This window comes from Odocoileus virginianus, chromosome 4 (genome assembly GCF_023699985.2).
Source record: "Odocoileus virginianus isolate 20LAN1187 ecotype Illinois chromosome 4, Ovbor_1.2, whole genome shotgun sequence".
NCBI lineage: Eukaryota > Metazoa > Chordata > Mammalia > Artiodactyla > Cervidae > Odocoileus > Odocoileus virginianus.
Window position 1 is genome coordinate 15,394,987 of NC_069677.1, and position 20,667 is coordinate 15,415,653.

Genomic DNA, 20,667 nt, shown 5'->3' on the forward strand with positions numbered 1-20,667 from the left:
CAAAGTAATGTTTCTGCTTTTTAATATGCTGTCTAGGTTGGTCATAACTTTTCTTCCAAGGAGCAAGTGTCTTTTAATTTCATGGCTGCAGTCACCATCTGCAGTGATTTTGGAGCCCCCCAAAATAAAGTCTCTCATGGTTTCCACTGTTTCCCCATCTATTTGCCATGAAGTGATGGGACCAGATGCCATAATCTTAGTTATCTGAATGTTGAGTTTTAACCCAACTTTTTCACTCTCCTCTTTCACTTTCATCAAGAGATTCTTCAGTTCTTCTTTGCTTTCTGCCATAAGGGTGGTGTCATCTGCATATCTGAGGTTATTGATATTTCTCCTGGCAATCTTGATTCCAGCTTGTGTTTCATCCAGCCCAGCATTTCTCATGATGTACTCTGCATATAAGTTAAATAAGCAGGGTGACAATACACAGTCTTGACGTACCTCTTTCCCAATTTGGAACCAGTCTGTTGTTCCATGTCCAGTTCTAAATGTTGCTTCCTGACATGCATACAGATTTCTCAGGAGACAGGTCAGGTGGTCTGGTATTCCCATCTCTTGAAGAATTTTCCAGTTTGTTGTGATCCACACAGTCAAAGGCTTTGGCATAGTCAAGAAAACAGAAGTAGATGTTTCTCTGGAACTCTCTTGCTTTTTTGATGATCTAACAGATGTTGTCAATTTGTTCTCTGGTTCCTCTGCCTTTTCTAAATCCAGCTTGAACATCTGGAAGTTCACGGTTCATGTACTGTTGAAGCCTGGCGTGGAGAATTTTGAGCATTACTTTGCTAGTGTGTGAGATGAGTGCAATTGTGTGGTAGTTTGAGCCTTCTTTGACATTACCTTTCTTTGGGATTGGAATGAAAACAGATCTTTTCCAGTCCTGTGGCCACTGCTGAGTTTTCCAAATTTGGAAGGTGTAATGATGAAAATTAAGCTGCAAGCCTGTCAATCAACCAGCAGCAGCTCAGGGTGGTGGGACAGGATGCTCTCCCTGGCTTTTCAGAGCAGTATTTCTTTTTTTTTTTTTTTCCCCAGAGCAGTATTTCTTAAAGATTCTGGATCCTTGATGGTTGAAGGGGAGCAAGAGCACATTTTACTTGATGAGTGGGATGCCGCATTCACCCACCTGTTCCGTCACACACTCATTCAGCAAACATGTTCTGGGGGGAGCGGGATTTGAAAGAAAACCTTGTGAGGACAGGGGAGCTGGCCTGACCCACCTCACCAGGTGGGAGGCCCTTGGTAGATTGGCCACAGCCTGATCATGACCTTGCTCCTCCAGACCACACACCAAAGGAACTGGGGCCTGTGGTCAGATGCTGGGCCCCAGGTCGCCACTTCCTCTGGTTTGCAGCCTCTCTTGCTCCCAGCGTTGCACAGTTCAAATGTTTTGTAACACTGGGCTGCAGCACCCAGGGCATCTGTCCCTTCTCTCTGGCCACAGTAGGCATCCGTGCCCTCGACCTCCTCTCATTGTCTGTGTCTGTTGCCAACCAGCTGGGCTTCTGCCTGACCCTCGGGTACAGAAGGGAACGTTTGTGCACTCCCACTGTGAGGCCCTGGAGCCACTCTGTGTCGCTAAGGTGATGTGTTTACCTCCGGTGTGGTCTTTGACCTTTATAGTTTTGTGACTTAACTCTCAGAGGGTGACTTTGTGGCTTTGGGGCACATACTGAGGGATTTGAAGACCTACTTCCTGCCATGCTGGGGGAGGTGGAGAGAATGGCCCCTCAATACAACATACACTGTATCCACATCACTCAGCTCACTAAGCATTTTAAGACCATTGCTCACAGTGACTGAGGTTGTGTCATGAGCCACACATGGTATGTTCTGTACTTTACAAACACTGTTTGGTATAATCCTTCTAACAGCCCGAGGCAAGGACCTTTACATATTTGTTTCCCAGAAGAGAAAACTGGGATTAAGTGAGTTTAAGTAACGTGCCCAAGAAAACATCATCACCATCGTCATAGTTATAATTGGCAGACCTGGAGATCTGAACCTGGCTCAGAAGTCTGGCTCAGAAACCCTGTCATTACCCACTACACCCCACTGCCTCAGCAGGAACTCCCCAGGGCGGTAGGCAGGACCCAGTGTATTATCGGTTGTTCCCATTTTACAGATTAAAAACTCTCCATGGGAAAAAAAAAAAACTCTTCATGGGACTCTCTTGTGCTCTGCCTTTGTTCTCAGGCAAGGCCCTGTCTAACAGACAGGATAAAACATTGGGATTTACAAGGAATTCCAGTGATGCAGAACACACAAGAGAAGGGAGGGACCAGAGAGATAAGATGTGGAAACTTGCCTGGAGGGAGAATTGCGTTATTTTCACTGATCCTCGAAGTGTGCACCAGCTGGGCTGGTCAGGGCACCAGAAGAACGGCAACAGAACCTGAGTGTGACCCGTGACTCAGTAGAGAGGTCATCTGCACGGATTTCTGCATGTCTCCACCAGAGAGGACACGCTCCACGGGGACTGTGCCCACTCACTCCCTCAGCCATTACACACGAGGCAGCCCCCTCCTAGCGCAGCCGTCCGAGGGCATCCTGGGCACCTGTGGAGGAGGGGTCAGCAGCCGCAGTCTATGGGTGGGGGGCCGGGCCCCCAGGGAGCAGGACATTCCAGCCAGCCTCCTCACTCGCCAGGACAGTGGCCAGCCCCTGCTTCACGAGTGCAGGCTCACCCTCACGTTGAGGCTACACCCGTGCCTTTATAGGCTTTCCCCTGCTAGCCTCTGGGATGCAAGAAAAGACTGAGTCCCTCTTGGTGAGGGAGGAGCACTTAGTCATTTTTTTTCCTTCTGTGCTTCCGAGCGATGCTGTCGACCTGCTGTAAGAAGCTTTGTAGGAACTCTTCAGGGTACCTGTTTCTGTCAATGAAGGAAAGTCTGCATGTTGAGAATGACTGGCTGGAGCCGGCACAGAGTGTGTGTGTGTGTGTGTGTGTGTGTGTGTGTGTGTGTGTGTACAGAGCCAAACACCAGATATCAGATGGCTGGCTGAAGAGGCTCCAGTCCCAGCCCCCGTGTCCTGCTAATTCTGTGCCTGAGGCTCTTGACAACCTTGACAACAAGCACTGCTTGTTCCAGACCCAGCTTCCAGCACCCGCAGGTCAGGACAGAGGCCTCTGATGTTTGTCGTTCTTAAAGCCACATCATTCTTTTAAGGAAAAAAACAATTAGTTAATAAAAAGAACACACACGTCATCCCTGGTGGCTCAGACATTAAAGAATCTGGCTGCAATGTGGGAGACCTGGGTTCGATCCCTGGGTTGGGAAGATCCCCTGGAGGAGGGCATGACAACCCACTCCAGTATTCTTGCCTGGAGAATCCCATGGACAGAGGAGCAAAGAGTGAAATACGACTGAGAGACTAAGACGCCCATACCCATTGACTCTAAAAGTCCTAGTTTTAAAAGAAAATACATGTAAGTATGAAGAAAGAGGCCAGAACATGCCAATAGGCCCCAAAGGCTAGAAATCAAGTTCAGGGTGTGGTATCTGCCCTGCCCAGATCTGTGCTCCTATGTGCCCTATAGCCAGGAGAGATGGTATGTTTGGAAATGTGTGGAGAGTCAGCCGGTTCCCCCGGGGGTGAGGAAAGACTCTCCACTGGGCCCCGAGGGCAGCAGGGCTGAGCAGAAGAGAGGGCGCTGAGCAGGGGTGGGGCTGGCTAGGCTCTCACCTGCCTGGTAGCCACGCTTCTGCGCTGGACTCCTTGGGTTTGAGTTTCTCCCTTCGTAAACAGGAACCAGGAGACGCCCTGCCTACATTACAGAGATTGTGAGGATCAAATGCGGCGGCTGCTGGGGCTCTGCAGACCTGTCGACGGTTCTAGATGCAGTGTGGTGGACAGCAGGCTGCAGGCGGGCTGGACACCCACGCTGGCCCTGGAGTCCCTGAGCCAGGCAGTGCCGTTCCTTTTTCTCACTTGCTCTGTAACTGAAGACGATGAGCTCAGGGAGCCGGTGAGGCTCTGACAAAGCGCCGTTCCCACAGACGCTCAGTTGTGGACCAGGTCATCTTTTCAGGTCCCACTTAGCAAGTGACTGTACGTGTGAAGGTGTACGGCTGGGGGAGGCAGGCGGAGGTTAGTCACACTGAGTCAGTTCTTTGGTTCTGAGCAGCACATGAATAGTAAAATTTCTTCCAAAAAACCCCACAAATATACAGTGTCATATGTCAGCTATATCTCATATTTTAAAGGGTAAAAAAGATTTTTAAAGAATCAGGAATAGGAACCAAGGTTGCCAGGACCAAAGTTGCCTGCTGGTCCTAGAGTTTGGCTGGACCAAACTCTAGGAATCCCTGTGACTGGAGCGGAAAGGGCCTTCTTCCCAACCCCTGCTGCCCACCGTTGTGATACACATGGCTTCTCCATCTCGACCCTTCATGCCAACCTTGGCATGTCCCTGCAGTGAAACTGTCATCTTTATCAAGGAAACCAGCCCACTGTGGGTCAGAACTTCTCTCTCACTGATCCAGGTCACCAGGGGCCTTGCACATAGCACTCCATGGCTTGTGACTGATTTTGCTATCTCACATCCCATTTTACTCGCTACAGACCAGGAAGGAAGAGCTGAGTAGGAAGTTTGAGCTGGTCAGTTCAGTTGCTCAGTCGTGTCCGACTCTTTCCAACTCCATGGACTGCAGCACCAGGCTTCCCTGTCCATCACCAACTCCCGGAGCTTGCTTAAACTCATGACCATCAAGTCGGTGATACTGTCCAACCATCCCATCCTCTGCCGTCCCCTTCTCCTCCCGCCTTCAATCTTTCCCAGCATCAGGGTCTTTTCCAGTGAGTCAGTTCTTTGCATCATATGGCCAAAATATTGGAGTTTCAGCTTCAGCATCAGTCCTTCCAGTGAATATTCAGGACTGATTTCCTTTAGGGTGGACTGGTTGGATCTCCTTGCTGTCCAAGAGACTTTCGAGAGTCTTCTCCAACACCACAGTTCAAAAGCATCAATTTTTCGGTGCTCAGCTTTCTTTTTTTTTTTTCTTTTTTAAATTATTTAAAAAATATGGAACGCTTCACGAATTTGCGTGTCATCCTTGTGCAGGGGCCATGCTAATCTTCTCTGTATCGTTCCAATTTTAGTATATGTGCTGCTGAAGCGAGCACGGTGCTCAGCTTTCTTTATAGTCCAACTCTCACATCCATACATGACTACTGGAAAAACCATAGCTTTGACTAGTCGGACCTTTGTTGGCAAAGTAATGTCTCTGCTTTTTAATATGCTGTCTAGGTTGGTCATAACTTTTCTTCCAAGGAGCAAGTGTCTTTTAATTTCATGGCTGCAGTCACCATCTGCAGTGATTTTGGAGCCCCCCCAAAATAAAATCTGTCACTGTTTCCATTGTTTCCCCATCTATTTGCCATGAAGTGATGGGACCAGATGCCATGATCTTAGTTTTCTGAATGTTGAGTTTTAAGCCAACTTTTTCACTCTCCTCTTTCACTTTCATCAAGAAGCTCTTTAGTTCTTCTTCTCTTTCTGCCATAAGGGTGGTGTCATCTGCATATCTGAGGTTATTGATATTTCTCCTGGCAGTCTTAATTCCAGCTTGTGTTTCATCCACCCTGGCATTTCTCATGATGTACTTTGAATATAAGTTAAATAAGCAGGGTGACAATACACAGTCTTAACGTACTCCTTCCCCAATTTGGAACCAGTCTGTTGTTCCATGTCCAGTTCTAAATGTTGCTTCCTGACATGCATACAGATTTCTCAGGAGACAGGTCAGGTGGTCTGGTATTCCCATCTCTTGAAGAATTTTCCAGTTTGTTGTGATCCACACAGTCAAAGGCTTTGGCATAGTCAAGAAAACAGAAGTAGATGTTTCTCTGGAACTCTCTTGCTTTTTTGATGATCTAACAGATGTTGTCAATTTGTTCTCTGGTTTCTCTGCCTTTTCTAAATCCAGCTTGAACATCTGGAAGTTAACGGTTCATGTACTTTTGAAGCCTGGCTTGGAGAATTTTGAGCATTACTTTGCTAGTGTGTGAGATGAGTGCAATTGTGTGGTAGTTTGAGTATCCTTTGATGTTGCCTTTCTTTGGGATTGGAATGAAAACAGATCTTTTCCAGTCCTGTGGCCACTGCTGAGTTTTCCAAATTTGCTGGCGTGCTGAGTGCAGCACTTTCACAGCATCATCTTTCAGGATTTGAAATAGCTCAACTGGAATTCCATCACCTACACCAGCTTTGTTCGTAGTGATGCTTCCTAAGGCCCTCTTGACGTTGCATTCCAGGATATCTGGCTCTAGGTGAGTGGTCACACCATTGTGGTTATGTGGGTCATGAAGATTTTTTTTGTATAGTTCTTCTGTGTATTCTTCCCACCCTTTCTTAATATCTTCTGCTTCTGTTAGGTCCATCTGTCCTTTTTTGTGCCCATCTTGAATGAAATGTTCCCTTGGTATCTCTAATTTTCTTGAAGAGATCTCTAGTTTTTCCCATTCTATTGTTTTCCTCTATTTGTTTGCATTGATCACTGAGGAAGGCTTTCTTATCTCTCCTTGCTATTCTTTGGAACTCTGCATTCAAATGGGTATATCTTTCCTTTTCTCCTTTACCTTTAGTTTCTCTACTTTTCTCAGCTATTTGTAAGGCCTCCTCAGACAACCATTTTGCTTTTTTGCATTTATTTTTCTTGGGGATGATCTTAATCACTGTACAGTGTCATGAACCTCTGACCATAGTTCTTCAGGCATTCTGTCTATCAGATCTAATCCCTTGAATCTATTTGTCACTTCCACTGTGTAATCGTAAGGTAGAAAGGTAGAGAGCTGGTAAAGAGGTGGAAAGAATGTATGAGAGGTGAAGCCATGTTTGATCCCAAGTTAAGTGCTACAGAACTGCTTGATTAACTAAAGAAATAGAAAGGATGAAATATTGAAGTGTACAGTGGAAAGTTTAAAAGCCTGAGTGGTGCGAGGAAAATAAAAGAAATCTACTTAATGAAATCTAAGACTGAACTGTAGCTGGTGTGTATCTGGCCAGTCTCAAAACTTTATGATCAGAAAAAAAAAAGCAAAAAAAAAACCTTTATAACAGGTCCTGAGTCCAGCAACATTTCACCACCCCAGGCTTGGGGAAGTCTCTTCTCCTTAAATATAAGGAGGGAGTTGGACAGATGGTCTCTGGGGGCCCATTCAGCTGCCAGTCTGGAAAGTGAGTCTCTCCTCGGTGGCTGAGATACACCTCAGAGTCTTCAGGAACAAAGAAGTTAGCAGATGACCTGGGGGCCGATTTCAGAACACAAAAATGTATACTTTTAGCAATGAACTGAAATGAAATACTGTGTGCTGTGGTTCATGAAAGTGATGGAATTGTGGTCCTAAAGACAATTTAAGGGTATATAGAAATGCTTATTCTGTGTTAAGAGAGAAAAGCAATTTGCATAATTTAATTTGTGTGTGTGTGTTTCAGAGAATTAAATTATAAGGGCTCTCTTTCAGGGATAGAATTATGAGCAGTCTTCAGTTTGGTTTCTTGAAAAGTTTCTATACAAAAATGAATAAATTTTGCTCCTGAGACAGGGAAAAGACTACAAAAATGTTATTTTCACTTTTTTTCGCAAGGGGTGGAGAAAGACCTCAGTTACAAAGATTTGGATTAATCGTACTCCTTAGGGACATTCTCATTGGTTTAGAAAGGAACTTGGAAAAGAAATCCTGGCTACTACTTCCACTAGACGGCGCTCTTCTGAAATTTTAGGTTGCTGAAGATTTTGGAAGGGAGGCTTCAAGGTTTCATTTCAAACCCAGTTGGAGGACTCCAGCTTCTTTATTTGTTTGCTTGTCTTTAAATACATTTTTTAATTTGGGAATAATCTTAGATTTACAGAAACGTTAAAAAGGTAGAGCAGAGAGTTCTTGTTTACCTTCACTCAATTCCCCCTAAGATTAACACATTGCACCACCATGCTGCATGTGTCAGAACTGAGAAATGAACATTATTCCGGTAGTACATTACTGTTAACTAAAGTACAGACTGTAGTTGAATTACACCAGCTTCTCCATTAAAATTCTTATTCTGTTCCAGAATATAATCCAGTATATCACACTGAATTTAGTAAATTTTTTAGAACAAACAACAAAACTCACTGTGGTAATCACACATCACCAATTATATTCTACATAAACATCTGTATTTTCTTAGAAAGACAAAGGTTACCATTCTTTCTTTCACCTCTTGTTTTATTGCCATTACGTTTGCAGAAGTTATGTAATTTTTTCAATCCCTATGTTGTCATCAACTTTTCCGTCTTTTGCAGTGTATGGGGAACCATCATTTTTAGTAATTTTGTATCTTCTCCAATTAATCTTTTGTTTTTCAGTTTATGTTCCCTCCAGCAGGATGTCATTAAAAAAGAATGCTGTGGAATTATAACAATTTTGTTAGGTATAATAATGGCACTGTGCTTAGGATTTTTTTAAAGTCCTGATCTATAAGATACATACTGAAGTATTTACAGATGACATTATTTACTTTAAAATACTTCAGCAAATGAAAACTTGGGGGAGCCAGAACAAATGAAGGAGGATGTGTCCATGGGTGTTACTGTTTTACTTTTGTGTATGATTGAAAATCTTATAATTAAAAAGTTGTTCAAAAGAAAAAGGTGTGGTACAGCTGAAGTCAGTGGTGACTCAAGTTTTTGAAGTACATTCTGTCCTCCTGCAAAAAGGGGGAAGGACTTCATGGGGCGGGGGCGGGGATGGGAAGGCGGGGGAAGAGGGAGGAACTGGGGAGAAGACTGTCAGGCTTCATTTCTGCCTCGCCCACCCCCCCCCCCCCCATATGCTGCCTTCTCTTCTGCTGGGGCCACCACATCCTTCCCAGTGAGGGGTAGGGAGCCTGTGTGGGGGCACTGACCAAGAACCCAGCCTTGGTGCCCCTTCTTTGCCCTCCTTAGAGTCAAGGTGGGGTCTCTGCCCTTTGCCCCGGGCCTTCCAGGTACCCTGGGTGTGAGCTTGGGGCAGAGCTCCACCAGCACAGTCTGGGACACCTCTCTGCCTGCTCCACCCCTTCCTCCAGCCCTGGCCCGGAGTGGAACTCCACCCCACCTCCTCGCCCCCCCCAACACACACATATATGGCAGAGCCCCATCTCTGGGCTAGCAGTTATCAGCAGACAAATAGAGGGGTTCAATAAAGTTTTTATAAACTTAATTCAGATAACACAGCTACACACACACACACACACACACACACACACACACACACACACGTCCCGGGCACCGCAGGAGGTCCCTTTGAGAACCTGAAGCAGATATATTTGAGGCTTGGGGTGGAACCAACTGTACAGTAAAGGCTGATTAAAAATGAATCTTGGGTGGAAGCAAATACCCCGTAGTTTCAAGGTGAAGATTTTATTTGCATCTCTCTTTCTTAGTTTTATGGTTTCGAGTTGATTCATCTCAGCCATGTGGTTAATCAATGGAATTTTCATTGGTATGTCTAATAATAATAAGTCCTAATAATAGTAATTAAAAAATCTGTATAGATGATAATCTTTTTCAAGCCCTTCATAATTATCACAATTATCCTAGCGACCATTTAACTAAATTGGAGCCACTTGTAGCTGCTGCCTTCTTGCTTGCTGAAGTCAGCTGCTCCTTTGCCTCCAGCCCAGTGGAGGGCCAGGCTCCTGGCTCACGGAGCTGATGGGCTGGCGCTGATCTCTGCTCTGCTCAGGGATGGTGGCAAACTCTATTCAACACTTTTTTTCTTTATCTCTTTTTATTCTGCAGCAGAAGTATTGGGAAGCCCTAATCTCGGAGCAGGTATGGACAATTGTGCTCTCTCTTTATTCCAGAAGGGACTTCCTGTGGCTTGATTTCAGTTCCTGTTTTTGTGAGCCCCTTTTAGATGGCTGGGCCCATGCCGAATTCCTCTAGGGGAAAAAAAAATCTGAAAATAAGAGGAGAGTCTGAAAGTTGAGGTTCTTTCCAGGCTCTTTCAGTTCAGAGTTCTTTCTGCTTTGTCTGAACCATCTAGTGGGGACTCAGAGAAGATGCATGACCCAAGGAAGAAATGTGCTTGGAACAAAAGTCTCTGAACAGGAGGAAGCCCGGCAGCTCCCTAACGGTAATGGTGCTGGGAGTGACTGCGAGAGCAGAGATGAACATTCCCGCCGGTTGTCACTTGGAGACCTTGGGCAGCTGGCTCCTGTCTCCCTTCCATCCTCGCCTCCAAGCGACAAATGAGCACATGATTCATGACAGCCACCTGTGCCTGTCACCTCCCAGGATGTTTTTTGTTTTTATGATAAGAGAGTAGATTATCTTTTGCTCAATTCTCTGAATGCCTGGATTCCAGCGATGTTTTTTTTATTACTTAAAAGGACATTTAAAAACACATTATTCTGGGAATTCAGAAGGAAGAGATTTAAAATGTTTTTGAAGGTTTCAACCCAGTTTAAAGAGTGCACCTCATCAGAGTTTCTGTTTCCCGGCAGCTGAACTGGTCAGGAGTAGCAAGGATAACTCTTAAGAAGACATTTTAGGAGCTGGAGCAGTGGTTCTGATACATCAGGGTGGCTAAGAATCACCCTAGGAGCTTGTTCAAATGCCAAGTCTTAGATCCCAAACTACAGATGGGGTCAAGGGAGCCTTTTTGATAAGCACCCTGGGCCCTCTTGGTGAGGCTGGTCCAAAACCAGATCTAGCACGTGGGTCTCCGCTTGAAAATAGAATTCACCCAGGAGCACACCGTCCATTCTCAGAGAATGGACCAGGCCCCTGCTTCCGCTGCTTGGCAACTGGGTCTTGGAGGCCGAGGGGCCAGGGAGCTCTTTAACTTGGCATCTCTGATAACATCTGGAAGGGATTTGCTTAGAGGTATGCCCCCAAGTCTGCAACCACAGGTAGATGAGAAACTGGCAGGGCCTGACACAGCCCCAGACACCAACAGATCAGCTCGGGCCCTCACCAGCAAGGTGACTGGGAGGTGAGGTGGTCATTTTAACGCAATGCTGTTTCTCCTGACCAAGTAGTAGAATCAATTCAGTTATTATCAGTAAATCACGAATTAAACTGGACTCTTCCTATTCAGAACTACAGTTTGTGTTTTATAACTGGCAGGCTGCAGGCATTGTCTGTCAAGTGACTCAGGGAGCCTTGAGGACCTTGTCCTGACCTTCTAAGGACTGGATTGTTTGATTCATGTTTGAGCAGCTGGAGGAGCATTTTTCTTGAGTGCACATCGATGCCTGGCTCTATTTTCTTGCCCAAATAGATTGTCTGGCCTGGGCTGACACATCCTATGTGGCCTTTGCTTGTTGTTTCCTGGGTCTTTTGATACCTTCAAATGCAACCTTGTGACTCAGACTCACCAGTCATAGAAACTCAGAAATGAGAGCTCATATTATCTAGTTCCTGATTCAGACTCCCAGTGCACACATGGAGAAATTAAGACCCACAGAAGTGAATTGAGCCTGACCCCCACATACCTCTGTGGCTGGAATCACTAAGGATTCCCTTGCTCTTGGCCCTTATACAGAGCTTTCTCTCTTATCCATCCTATTAGAACAATAGGAAGACTTTGCATACAGCTTTATCAGTACTTGTGTGCTCACCTATTTTTTTTTAACCTTTTACTCCTACTCCTGCAAATTTCAGTTTCCCATACTTGTCTGAGTCAGAGTGATGAAATATTCACTGGCAGTGACCACCACTCTGGATTAGGTTTTAAGTGTTTGTTTTTGACCAGTTGGCTGACCTCAAGTTCAGAAGAAGCACCATATGGGGTGTGGGGGGCAAGGGTAGACTAGTGCCCTACTCGTAAGGGGCTCTGTTATCTACCTGAGGACAAAGTAGACACTCAGGCAAAGGGCAGGACTTCCCATGATCAGCCGCAAACCAGTGATACAAGCAGTACAGAGAAGAGGGTAAGAGCTCAGTGGGTGTCAGGGTAGGCTTCTTGGAAGAGAAGGAACTTACCTGGGCCATAAAGAATAGGTTGAGTTTTCCTGGTCTTTTCTAGGAATAAGTCTGGCATAGAGATGGAAATTCTCAGGATAAAGGGAACATGCCTCAGGCTCACTAGAGAAGGACTTGGTGAAGACAGGGGGAACAGAGAATGGGAGGGGAAGTAGGACTGATCTATTCATGGTAGCTGTCTGTTAATTCCTTGATTTAAAGTTACACTTGCTCTGTTAGGTCCTAGAATCACAGGCCTGGTTAACCTGTTCTTATCTGTTTATTCTTATCTGTGCCTGGGCCTTGAGAACCAGGACTGGAGCTGTCGGGGGAACCGTAAGAGATAGGACGGGTCTAGTCCACCAAGGTACCTCTTGTGTCTTCTTTCCACAGTGGGATCCTGAGGATGTAAACCTTGGAGGGAACAAAGACAGCACGAGACACGCAGATCACAGGCACACAGGTGGTGAAGCCAGCGGACTTGCCCTCTGATGAATAACACTTTCTGGAGCCAACTCAGCAGCCCAGAGACCAAGGTCAAGCATTTGTCAGGAACTGAGCAGGGATCAACCAGCAGGGACAGCCGTGGTAGGAATTAAGCTTCTGCCAAGGCTGCCCATGAAAGTGAGGAACCAGGAGCTGTCATGGAGCTTGGTTGGTCTGCACTACGGCTCAGGATGGAACTAAGACTTTGGGCCCACTGGACAGACTTGAATATGCCCAAAGTTTGTTCTAAGGATCTGCAGTTTGTCACAAACCACTCGTGCTTTGACATATAATCTAAAGGACTTTGGGCCCTCTTTTCCTTTTCCCTTTGGAGTCAACCATACTCTGAATATCTGCTGTGAATGAGTTCATCTAACAAGCAGCTAATATGTTTGGATCTCAGTAAAGCCCCATTCTGCAAGACCTGGCTAAGCCTAGCAAGCAGTGGGCCCACATTCTGGGTGTCTAGGACACAATGACAAGTTCTGATGGGACCTGGCTACTGCCCTCCAGTAACCCACTAGAGTTTCCTGACGAAAGTTGAGAGAGGACTGTTTGATCAACCAAGTGTTTACAAGATCCCTGGTATTGCAAAGGCAAGCAAAGCGAATTGCTCTAGATACGAGAACTTGCTCCAATCTGGCAAAGTGTATGCTGGAGCAGGGTCTCAGGTGAATGGGACTGTCTGCCTTAGAAGGTAGCTGAAAGCATGCACAGGGTAAGAGGCATGGCCAGAAGTGTTAAATTCAAGCACCAAAATCTTCTTGCAGGTTTATTTTGGATCTAAGGTGGGAGGAACACTGGAATGAATAAATCCTGATTGAGAGAACTACAGTATTTCACCATGGAGCTCAGGGGTACATCTGAATCCCAGAACAGCCTTCAAAGTCGGCCACGAGGGGATCTGGGAGAAATGCCAAGAAACACAGCTCTGCTCTTGGCTGGCCCCTGGCAGCCTGTGTGATTCAGCAGCAGCTGCCCAGTTGCTCCGAAGGGGTAGAGCAAGTCCCACCAGCATGAAAGAGGGGGTGCCTAAGGGAAGCAGTTTGGTTCCACAGGTCTCTGCATAGATTCTAATCAATTCCCTGGGTGACCTGTGAACTAGAAGTGAACCTAAAGCTACCCTATTTATCCAGTTGCTTTGGACCCTGGTTGTCTTTTTTTTTTTTTTCTTTCTTCCTGGTTGTCTTGTAATGGAGTTTGCTAAAGTTGGTTTTGCTTTGTGATCTTAATCACTGAAGCTGTACTTTGATGGAAGATGAAACTTTGAGTTGGGGACAGGGGTAGGGAGTTAGGAGAACATTCCAGAAGATGAAACCACACAGAGAATTGGAAGCAGGGAAGGGGGGAATCTAGCCAAGGAAAGAAGACTCTGATGTAGCCAGAATGGGAGTAGAGAGAGGGTGAAGAGGCTGGAGAGGAACTGGGAGTTGGCACTTAATTCTATAGCTGACTGGTAGCTACTGGAAGATAGAGTAGGAAGCTGACTGGCATGCCTCAGATCAGCCACAGCTGATTGGTCAGTTTTACATCCCTACAGCCACAACTTTTCAGGAAGCAGAAAGGTACAGTCATGGATACAGTATGAACTTGGGGAGTGTGTTTAATCTGATTGATGACAGCAGGGAAGAAAAAGTTTTTATCTTTGGAAAGGTAAAAGGCATGGGAATAGGATGACATCCTTGGAGTTTGCCTTTAGCAAGTCCCCTCCCCCCAAGGGGAGACTGGCTTATGCTCCCAGAAATTGGTCGGATCCTGATGGGAATGTCCATTCATTCAAGAACATCAAGTGATCTTGCCAGCTTTGACCAGCACAAATTGCTTGAGCTCTAGATGTTGACCATCTCTTTAGATCCCATTGTCCCAGCCTCTTCCTTCACAAACCATTTCTTATTATCATTGTCGGAGCTTGTCTCAAAACAGACTCCCAAGTCTCTTCATCCAGAGTGAACCTTTAAACTGAGAATTTTGGAAGCAAAGTTTGGCCTCATTGTTTAATGAGAACCTGCCTGTTATTCGAAGTTCTGTAACTCTGGAGCCTTTGCGAAGAAGTGCCAGCCAAAATGCCTTCCTCCTAGTAAGAGGATTCTTGCCCTGGGCCTCTGTTGCACCTTCATCCCTAACTGTCAGTCAGACCAGGATGATAATGGGAGTTAATTGCCCTGAAGACTCACAGAGCAATGCAAAGAGGTTACCTACACTAGGGAGAAGCTGGGAACCAATTGTGTTACCCTCCTCTCCCACCCATTCATCTGAACACAAGAGATGGTATAATAGTAGTTGTGCTGCCTATTATCTGCATGACTTGGAGCTTGTTACTTAAACTTGGTGAACTCTTGGGGTAGACTGAGAATAATAGATATCTAGAAAGCATGTTGTGAAGAGTAAGTAATAGGTATGGAATGCATAACACTACTAACACTCATGACTCAAAGTAGACATTGAAGAAGGATTCGTTTCCTTCTTCCCTATAATTCCTGGCCACATATGTCCGAAAAGCCAGTTGGTAACCAGAGAATCACACTGTCAGATGGAAGAAACTTCAGAAGAGTGAAGAGCCTGACAACAACCCCAATAAGTGATTGAGTGGTTATCCGGCCCCTGCTTAAGCTACTCAAAAAAAAAAACAACAACAAAATTTCACCCATTTTAATCTCCCCAAAAAAGAAATCTTTCTTTGGGATTTAGGGGGAACTGTATCAGTAAAATTTTCTTAAAATCTGTCTAGATCCTGAAGAACCAATCCCCTTATCTCCCCCAGTACTTCAGTATGATGAAGAGATGTATGAACAATCTCCTGATGCCACACTCACATGTGATTGTTACAATGGGGTATGAGCTCCCCCAGAGCCAGGAGAGGCAAGAAGCATGGCTGGGCTCCAGTTCCTAGGTCTGCTTCAGTGAGATCCTTGTCAAGTCATTTCCTTTTCTGGTCACAATTTCCTCATCTGTAAAATGAAAGGGCAAATTTCTGTCCTTTTTTCCCTTTTATGAATATGCCAGTGAATTCTTTCCTACAGAAGACTGACATGTTCATAAACTCTTAACAAGAGAAATTTTAGATACACCTTAAAAATAGGTTTCATTATATCATAGGTACTTCTCTCTGTTTGGATTTTACTATCCGTTTAAGATAAAATCCCCCTTTTATAAAGAGTCCAAGTTTTGCTGTAACAAGAGATCACAGTATATGACATTAAAAATGTCTGCAGTTTCCTTCCAGTACTGAAAAGTCTTAAATATGATATATGAATATTTTCCACAGTGACAGAAAAAGAACTCATCAATCATTAAGAAAAAGAAAGGCTTTTCTTATGTGACTGCAGCAGAGCTAAGTCCCTACCCTGCGTCAAGGGCGCTCGCCCCCTTCTCACCCTCCACACTGCCTTAGTGGGGCAGTGAGTGGCTTCCACAAGTTGTGACCGGGAGGGAGGCCTCTAGTGGCACCATGAGAAGTGAATCCCAGCTCCTACTTGCTACCTTTCCCTCTGGGATTCTGCCAGACCCCAGCAGCCTGAGATCCATTCAAACCACCGCCCGCCAACTTCCGGGAAGAGAGGGCCTGTGCGCCTCGGCGCGTGCGCACTGTGCAGCCACCGCCTCACGCGAGTCGCGAATCCTGCACGTGCCGGCCCCGCAGTCCCCGCTGTGTGCGGCTTCCCACCTCACCGCCACCGCGCCCGGGCCTTGGGGGAACTGCAGAGGACGGCTCCTGGGGTACATTTCACACCCATTGTTTTGTAAGGGGATTATCGCGAGATTACCCTTCTCAAAGTATTTGAGATCGTTCAGCATCCTTTAGGGTGTGCTGCAGAGCAGATTGTTTTTAAATATATTTAAGATACGGTGCTTTTTTTTTTTTAAATAGTACAGGTATACGGCTTTTAAAAAAAGAATCAGATTGTAACAAAAAGCTTGTAAAGGAAAACATCGTGCCCTGTTCCTCCCTTCTGCCCGCAATGGTCCACCCACCCACTCTTTTTTTTTTTTTTTTTTTTTTTAAGACTCCTTTGTTCTAGCAGTTTTCTCCTTTGGGTTTGATTTCAAACGTGCTTTCCAGCCGTAAGCTTCCAAGATTATACTGTTTTTGTTTTGTTTTTCTTGGCTAGAATATCTCCAACTTCCATTAAGTACAAGCTAATGAGACACCACGGGGTGTTGAGAACTGTTTGTCAAAACTGTCTTTACATCCTGCTTGTACTGTGGAATCCTTCGTGCAGGGCCCTTTCCTCTTGCTGTTTTTCTTGATCTAGCCTCCAGCTTCTAAGTCCTGCCTGCAACAGGTCGCATCTGCTCTCAGAGCAGCCTAGCTAGTCCCGCCTCGGCTCTGGACTTAACCTTGACCTTCATCCTTTTATCTCTCCTGCAGGTGTCCTAGTACTTGGAGCATCTCCAATGCAAGTCTCAGATTTTCTAAACCCACAACCGGAGAAAGGGCTTTCCTGCACTGCAGCTGCCACTGTCTTTCCCAAGGACAGCCTGATCTCGTGTGAGAAGTGCTATCCCATAGGCCTTTCTTTCTGATCAGCAACTGCACTATGGAATATGTATGTCCTAAAGCTCTGGTGTGTGTGATATCTGTTCAAATAATAGGCTCTTAGGCTCCAGCCCAGTGATTTCCTAGATCTGGGCAGGGCCTGGGAATCTTTGGGGGTTTGTTTTTTGTTCATTTGTTTTTGTTTGTTTTTTGCATCACTGAGTTATGCAGGATCTTAGTTCCACCAGACATGGAGCCCCCTGCTTGGAAGTGCAGAGTCTTAACCACTGGACCACCAGGGAAGTCCCAGGGTCTGGGAATCTTTAACAAGCTCCTCAAGTGATCCTTTGAGAACATTGCCCTAAGGAAATTACTTTTAAAGCCTTTCTGTTTGTGTGAGATGTTTTCATAAATGTATTTAGAACAGGCACAAAAGTGATAAAGCCTCAAAACCCCACTTGTTTGGAAAGATTAAACATTATACTTTCATGAACAAATGCTATTTGGGTATTAGACCTAGAAGACCACAGAGGAACAGATCTGAATTACCTTGAAATCACCTAGTTCAGTGCCTGAGTGGCTCGCTCATTCTCACAACTTGAATTCCCTGTTCTAACACGAAAAGAAAAATCTGCAGAAGACAATGTCAGGCAACAAAAGGAGAATCCAAGAGAGTGTGCCAATATTAGCAGTTATTTTTAAAACATTGTTTACTGACAATATCAAAAGAGTCTTTTTATGAGACTTTCTATAGTAAGGGGATTATGTGGATTCTTGTAGTAGTGGTTTCTTTACTGTAGAAGCAGTTGAATACATTCCCCAGTTTAAAAATATTTCCCCCTAAATTCTCTTCCCTTTCAAGTTTGCAGCATAAACCTTTGGTTCCAAGAGAAATCCCTTGGCTCAAGCAGCTGCTGTAGTTCCAGCTCGTTGCTGATCGTCACATCCCTCAAGACCAAAGAACAATAAAGGGAGACCAGATAGCAATGATTCTCAAACCAGGGAAAACAGACAGGAGAGAGCCCCTGAGAAAATATGAAAGCCTAGTTGTTGTTTAAAAGCAAGGTGGGAAGACTAAAAGGACAGATTTTTTTTTTTTTTTTTTTTTTTTGAGAGTTCTGTAGTTTGAGCCCCCTGGTGGCTCAGATGATAAAGAATCCACCTACAATGCAGGAGATGTGGGTTCGATCCCTGGGTCAGGAAGATCCCCTGGAGAAGAGAATGGCAACCCACTCCAGTATTCTTGCCTGGAGAATTCCATGGACAGAGGGGCCTGGTGGGCCACAGTATATGGTGTTGCCAAGAGTCAGACACGACTGAGCAACTAACACTTTCACTTTCTTTAGTATGAATAAGAAAAGAGGCATATGAAAATATATATATATTAATATATAAGTAACTGTCATGGATATATTTGTAAATGTTATGCTTTTTAATACTTATTGGTGCTTCATTAACGTTTAGAAAATTTTTTATTGGAGTATAGTTGATTTACAAAGTTGTGTTAGTTTCAGTTGTACAATAAAGTAAATCAGATTTACTTTCAGATTCCTTTTCAGATTCTTTCCCCATAGATTGTTACAGAATATTATAAACTTTTAAAATTAGTATTGTTTATCATATAATTATACAAAATAAACTGAAGAAAGTTATAAATACCTATATGCTCCCCCAAATAACATTCATGTAAATATTAGAAGAGGAAGTAAATATTAGAAGAGGAAGCTTATAAGTAACTATGTATTGTGCATGTATTTTCATCTTGCTCTCTGTGTGGATGTAGAAATTATATTTTCATTATACTTTTCAGTATTTTATACCTTTTTCATAATGAATATTTTTGGGGGGTTAAAAACAGTGATCCATCATAATAATATTTGACAGGCAAGGACCTCAGTAATTGCTAAAAACTCATGAGAAGATATTCATAGGGTTACAAAATACCTCTTGTGTATGAAAATTCAGTTAACAATCAACCTAAGAAGAAAATAAGGGAATTTTATTTGAACCAAACTGAAGATTATAAGCCAGGAAACAGACTCTCAGAAAGCTCTGAGAGCTGTTCCTTCTGTTAGAAGTCATTCTTAAGACAAAGGACAGTGAATACATCAAAATGACATACTAATGTTTTACATAAAGTTCACCAAGTTTACGTAGTCCAGGTAAACTTGTGCAAAGTGAGCTTAAAGTTAGCACAACCCACTACAGAATTGGGGGAAAGTGCAGATCTTCAAAGAATTTACATAACTTGTGTTGGAAACAAGGGTAAAAGTGAACTTTAGAGTTAAGAGGCACTCCCATCATTGAGAAGTTCTGGTGTATGTGTATTGCAGATACTCACTGCACATTAAAGAGAGGGAAGTGTTGCAACTGGATGCAGAGAGAGGATTTTATGTTTAAGTTTTCTTGTCCTGTCTTAAAAGAGATTTTATTTCATCACACCCTGCTAATTACTTTATTAATTACAAATGGAAATAGATCCCTGTACAATGATGAAATCTGCATATTACTGTGGGGGTGATGTGAGGATATCACCTTAACCAGGAGATGAAGTTCACATTACCAAGATGCAGGACATTGGAGCATGTGCTGCATATTAGCTAACATTATTATTTCATTTTCTTGAGAGTGATAATAGTACTATGGTTGTGTAGAAGAACCCCCTATTCTTCAGATAGATGTGCCAGCTATTTAGGAAAGAAGCATCATGATTGGCCACTTTGAAATGGTCAAACAAGAAAAAGTATGTATTGTTCAGTTATATATGAAAGGTAAAACAAACATGATGAGACGGGGTCAACTGATGAATCCAAGTGAATAGTATAAACATGTGCATCATATCATTCTTGCAACTTTTCTGTAGGTTGGGAGTTTTTCAGAGTAAAATTTGAGGGCGGAAGAACAGGAGTGAAGACTGTCACAGTCAGCTTCACCAAGAGGCGGCTCTCCATCACCCTTGCCTGTGGAGGACCCTGAAATTCTAGGGCTTTGTGAAAGAAACTACTGGATTACTAGAGACAGCGGTTCAAGCAGCTTCCCTGTTCAACTGGCTTCTGAGCTGGCTGATTGTGGGAGGATATCAGGCCATAAAGGGTGAACAGATTCCAGTTTATCTGGAACTGAGAGAAAAATAGGCCCTGTATCTTAGACAGCCCTGATAAGGCACCTCCATGGATATGAGTAATTGTCAGACCCAGGGGATGAACCAGGGCTGAGAAAGCTGAACAATGGAAAGCTGGGAGCACGGTGACAAGGAAATTCTTCCCCTGAATTGCCTTTTCCTATTGAGATAAGATAGTATGCAATAAAGCGCCAGACTCAGAAGTGCTGCCACCAGTCCCAGTGGGAGTGGCTGGCGCTGAGCCTGAGCGGGAGCATGTGTGAGCCTGGTACTGTCAGCACCTGGGTGGTCCCTCAAGGGCTTGCTCTGGCCCAAGTCGGTGACCTCAGACCCAGAAGGCCTGGGGGCAAGTCCTGATACCACCACTCGCCAGCTCAGGGACTGATTCTCTTATTCTTGTTTGCACACACAGACACAAAATTATTTCCTTTTCTCCCATCTGCCTTACTGATAGGTTGCAAAACCCGAAAACAAACCATGAAAGGGTTTTTCAACTCCCAAAGGCCATCAAACTGTCAGTCATTATCATGACTCCCTAAGCATGAAGCAATTTCTTTTGTAGCTTTCCCACCTCCAGGCCAAACTCGCCTGGATGTCTTTTAGACCCTGAGTACATTTTTTTAAATTTTATGTTTAATTAGAAGATGATT

At 44.4% G+C, this 20,667-nt stretch overlaps 1 protein-coding gene and 1 non-coding gene across 5 annotated transcripts in view; one reads left to right on the plus strand and one right to left on the minus strand.

The window, feature by feature from the left end:
- The window catches only part of TMEM44 (transmembrane protein 44), a 46,808-nt gene extending 28,366 nt beyond the window's left edge, over nt 1-18,442 (plus strand). The window contains exons 10-11 of one of the 4 annotated variants that reach the window (XM_020877275.2): nt 9,765-9,797; nt 12,327-13,248. In XM_020877275.2, coding sequence (XP_020732934.2) covers nt 9,765-9,797; nt 12,327-12,425 — 132 coding nt within the window. In that variant the 3' untranslated portion in view covers nt 12,426-13,248. Of the gene's footprint in view, nt 1-1,035; nt 1,113-9,764; nt 9,798-12,326; nt 13,249-16,788 lie in introns of those variants that run through there. The other 3 variants (XM_070466209.1, XM_020877276.2, XM_020877277.2) reach the window with 3 other exon arrangements.
- On the minus strand, nt 5,021-5,127 carry LOC139034958 (U6 spliceosomal RNA). Its single transcript, XR_011487519.1, has one exon. It is a non-coding gene; the product is annotated as a U6 spliceosomal RNA (small nuclear RNA).
- Nucleotides 18,443-20,667: the final 2,225 nt, after the last annotated feature.